At 45.6% G+C, this 4,619-nt stretch overlaps 1 protein-coding gene across 1 annotated transcript; it reads right to left on the bottom strand.

Annotated features, from left to right (window-relative positions):
* Positions 1-1,242: 1,242 nt before the first annotated feature.
* On the bottom strand, positions 1,243-3,830 carry RAG2 (recombination activating 2). The gene is made up of 2 exons (XM_068193745.1): positions 3,678-3,830; positions 1,243-3,612 (listed from the first exon to the last, which is right to left on the bottom strand). Exon 2 carries the CDS (start codon positions 3,603-3,605, stop codon positions 1,998-2,000), a length of 1,608 nt encoding a protein of 535 aa, XP_068049846.1. The 5' UTR covers positions 3,606-3,612; positions 3,678-3,830; the 3' UTR covers positions 1,243-1,997.
* Between the last annotated feature and the right edge of the window lie 789 nt (positions 3,831-4,619).

The following is a 4,619-nucleotide window of genomic DNA, read 5'->3' as shown; positions in this document are numbered from 1 at the left end:
GAGTTTTGTTGTGTGAGTATATTGTCCCTTTTTGTTGGTGTTGAGATGATGTGGCTTTAATGTAGGGGTGGATTTTTTTGGTTGATGTAAATAAGTGCATGATGAAGACATATTTTATTGACAATTCAGCTAAGACCTATGGCTAACCTACAAAAGGGGACATTGATTATTTAATTTCATCAGTTTGAAGGGATTTTACATGAACATGATATTAACTTACTCCTTGGAAAAACATATAGCACTATATACTCTGAGCTTACAGAAAGTTACATAACAAAGGAAATGGGAAGCTGGCACTGAAATCTATGAATTTATACCCATATACAGGTGGTAGAGAGGGCAGTCAGGGTGATATACTTCCCCTTTAGAAGCTCAATCCAAACTTTAGGCTCCCTCAGCACATGAAAAGTTTGTAAATCAAAACTTTGTATGGTTGCCCTTTAGTTTTCTTTGCTGTTCACTTGGGGTGCTAAGGCTTTAAGGGGAGTACTGTGCAGACACGTCTGTGTTGACAGGAATACTGTGCTCCACACACTGCTTTGTAAAGGAGTGGCTGCTCAGGGTCTGCACATAGTGATCAAATAGCTGACAGCTGCTCCTGTTTTTCTTTTTTATTCAGGGATCCAGCATGAGAGTTGGACTGTGAATACTGAACTATTATTGTTGGCTCACAAATGTTGAGCTGCTGGTATTGATTTTCTGAAAAGATGTTTGGAGCAGTAATAAAAATAAAAAATAATGTCAAGAATGATGAGGCTTCACAAATAGCCAACAAAAGGATCCACAAAAATCTTAGTAAACTCTTGGGCTATTCAACCTTGACATTGTCCTTTTCAATCTCAATCCAGTCGTCTCCTCATGTTTTGAGAATGCAACTGCATTTGTTTTTACTCTCACAGTGCACCACTGGCTCAACGAATCACTCTGAGCTGCAGTTTGCACTTCTAAGCTTTCACACTCTACACAGTCACCCTGGGAAAGCAGAGAAAGAAATGGGTAGTGGGGGACTTGGAGTAAATGATAAAAGTCCTGTTCATCAGAAGGAATTTCTTCTGAAGTCAATGGGAGCTCACAGCATGGGCTGGCTTTCAAGCTAGACCCCTCATCAGGCTTCATATGGACCTCCCAAGCATATGTGCTGTCCTTTTGTAAATTTTAGGATTTACAGTATTTGATTTACCCATGAATACATGAAAAAAAACTGTAGTCATTTTCATTATAAACTTTATTATCTTACTAAATTTTTAAAAATACTAACACAAAGAGCAGTTGATGATCACAGTAGTTTAAAAAAAGCAATTTAATTTTTACTGTGAGATGATATTCCTCAACTGTAGCCAAAACTGACATATAATCATTCCATAACTCTCAAAATAAAAAATTAATTATCCAGAATTAAATGCTCCATATGTAAGCTTTCCATAATGGAAGTCTCTGAAGAAAAAGGACCCTCAGTATCTGAATATTTCATTATTTCTGACACAAGGGACTTAAAACCACTACTTTTGTTTAGAACCAGAATAATTAGTCTCATTTTATTTCATTACACCAACATAAAACTAGAGTAATGCAGTTATAAATTAGGTCAAATATTTCTAGAACTACTGACTAAGATAAAAAATTTAAATGGGCGATATAATGTTCTTAATGGACAGATGGTAACAGCACTGACTACATGGGACAATGTCTTATCCTACCAGCAGATCCATTAAACATACTGGGGAGTAAGTTATAGCCTAAAATTCAGCACACAGTTTACCAGTGTCTGGCTGTGTGTTTGCACAGTGCCCTCTAAGATGGGGTCCCTGTCTGGGTATTACAAAAACACACATAAGAGACAGAAAAAAATTAATGTGCTTTGAAATGTAACAAAAACATTGAGAAAACTGAAATAAGAAGATCTCTTCAAGCTCCAATAACCCACTTTGCTTCAAGCATTGTTGCCTTTGCCTGTGATTTCATTTCCTTCCAGGTGAATACAAATCAGCACTGTAAATCTATTCAAAGAGTCTCCGAAGAAAAGACTTTTTCGTCGATGTTGATAACTTCATGGTTTTCTTTTTGCGCAGTGGTTTCATGGGTGGCTTTTTCAGGCACATCACCTTTTGGGGAGTTTGTAGCCCTTTATTAAGGTCAATGTGCTCGTTGCAGAAATACTTGACATTTGCTTCTGAGAGACGTAGAAGCATGGTCTCTGAGAGATCCATACACTGTGCGTGGACCCAGTGGCCAGCCCCACTGGAACACAGGATCATTGCAGGCTTGTTGAGTTCTGTTGAATAGAAAGGGACCCAGGTGTTGATGTCAATATTACAACTGGCACAGCAGGTGATCCAGTAGCCTGTTTCTGATTCATCTTCTTCATCATCTTCATTGTAAGTATCAGCATCATCAGCATCAAAGCTATCGGCTTCAGCACTAAAACAAAACTCCTCCGAATCTTCAAATGGAGTGGAGTCTCCAAGGTCTTCACTTGATGTCTGACTGCAAGTTTGTGTTATGAATTCTTCTTCCTTGTCCTCTTCTGCTCCTTTGCATCTCAAAATGTAGAAGTAGTTTGCATCTGGGATTATTTGTTTGTTGGCCCCTGGAATGCCCAGCAAAACAGACCCTTTACCCATATCACAGCCAAACCACATTCTGCAGTGTTTAATATCTGGTGTCCATTCTGGACCCACAGTTTCAACAATCTCTATCTTACTATCTTCCAGAACTATGGTGTTACATGCCAGCCGTTTCTGGTTGTCTGAGTGGTAGCCACCAACAAGGACAAATTCATTGTCACTGATCTGGGTCACTATAGCACTTGACACTGATATCCCCCCTGGCAGGATGGTGCAGGTCACAGCCGGGCTGCCCAGGGGCAGATCAATTTTTAGCCTGTACAAGTTGGGGGACCTGGTGTTATTTTGAAGTGAGTGGCCTCCCAAGATGTAGATCGTATCATCTCTGGCAATTGAAACGTGGAAAGAAAGTCCATCTTGAAGCTCTGGAAGTATGTATGATGTACAACATCCAAACTCAAAATCAATGAGAAACACAGATGGCAAACAGTCAACTACACTGTTCCATGTTTCCGTGGTTCTTTGTGCAAGAGGAGTATACGACCTCCCTCCAAACAGAACACTCATGCTTTTTCCCCGGCTATGAACTACGTTCATTGTATGCCCATATCTAGCTTCAGGGACATCTCCACCCAGGTCTTTCTCAATGCATTGGAATGTAATTTTCTTGTTAGTTTTGCTTACCAAACTTATAAAATAAATCTTATCAGAAAGGTCATTGTTAGGTGTTTTACCACCATGGATGATATACTGGTACTCATCAGCCCTTGCATCGCTTCTGAGTGTGCACAGAGCAGGGTAACGGAGAGGGGGAAGGTAGCATGAGTCTTTAGAGAAGAAGACAGGTTTCATTTTGAGCTCATTCTGCTTTATATCGAGGAGGAAAACACCAGTGGGACAGGATCTCTTTGGCCATCCTTTCTGACCAAAAAAGAAAACATGCCCATCAAAATTTAGGAGAGAGAAGCCCGGCTGAAGCAAGGATGAGTTACTGACAGTGGATACCATCTGCAGCAACATTTTGTCTGTTGACTGGGCCATACCGTGGCTGAGAAAATAAAAAAGACAAAACAAACAGATCGATTAGATCCTATCACAATTATTTAACACAACTTGAACAAATCCTATGGAAGTTGCGCTGCAGTTCACTCTCTGAAACTCACAAAGGCAAGCTTTTCTGCGTCTCAAGACACGAGTCAAGCAGGAGGCGCGCACCATTTCCGCGGTATTTTGGGGAGTTTGTGCACACCACGGGCTGCTGGCACACGGAGCCCACACCCGGCGCGGCCGCGGGCTGCGCTGCTGCGGCTTCCCGGGGCGGGCGCGGCCGCTCCCACGGGAACGCGGGCCCGCGGGCTGCTGGGGCCGGTAGTTCTCGCTGGGTGCCCGGCCCGGCACGACCCGCGCTTCCTTGTCCCGGCCGTGGGGAATCGGGACCGGCGGGCTCAGAGAGCCGGCGGCGGTGAGTGCGGCCGCGGGGCCGGGCTGCTGGCTCAGCCCCGGCGCGCCCGGGGCGGAGAGAGCGGCGCCGGCGATGCCACAAGCCGGGATTTCCTGCCCGTTTGTCGCCCCGAGGCGGCCGGGGATGCCGGGCTGGAGCCCTCCGGCCGCCGCAGGGCCGGGCCCCGAGCGCGGGAGCCTCGCCCGGAGGGGCTCGGGCTCGCCCGGGGCGGCAGGAGGCTCCCGGCCGGGAACCTGCCCCAGGGCCCCGCAGCCGGCGGGCTGGAGGACCGGCGTGCTCGGGAACTTGAGATGCACGTTTTGTTTACAAGGAAAACGTCAGGATTTGTTGAGTGCTTTAGAAGGAGGAGGTGCCCGCTGCCTTTGCAGCCGTGCAGGGCTGGCTGGGGCGGCGGGGCCCGGGGTGAATCTCAGAACAGCCCGGTCGGGATCTCGGGATTGCGAGTCCCGGGGCCGCGGGGCTTCACGGCCCGCGAAGCCTTCGTCTTCCATCTGTGCGCTTTGCTCATGCTTTCATGAATAGGTTTCAGGGGGTGTCTTTTACTCTCATAAACATGTTTGTTTGAAGACTGAAAGGAGTTCATATAAGCAACC

This window comes from Anomalospiza imberbis, chromosome 6 (assembly GCF_031753505.1).
Source record: "Anomalospiza imberbis isolate Cuckoo-Finch-1a 21T00152 chromosome 6, ASM3175350v1, whole genome shotgun sequence".
NCBI lineage: Eukaryota > Metazoa > Chordata > Aves > Passeriformes > Viduidae > Anomalospiza > Anomalospiza imberbis.
Note: the sequence above shows the minus strand (reverse complement) of the source record. Positions and strands in the feature narration are given on the sequence as shown.

Excerpts from the sequence above, each read along its gene's own strand:
- RAG2 (XM_068193745.1), bottom strand. The coding sequence starts at position 3,605 with ATGGCCCAGTCAACAGACAAAATGTTGCTGCAGATGGTATCCACTGTC.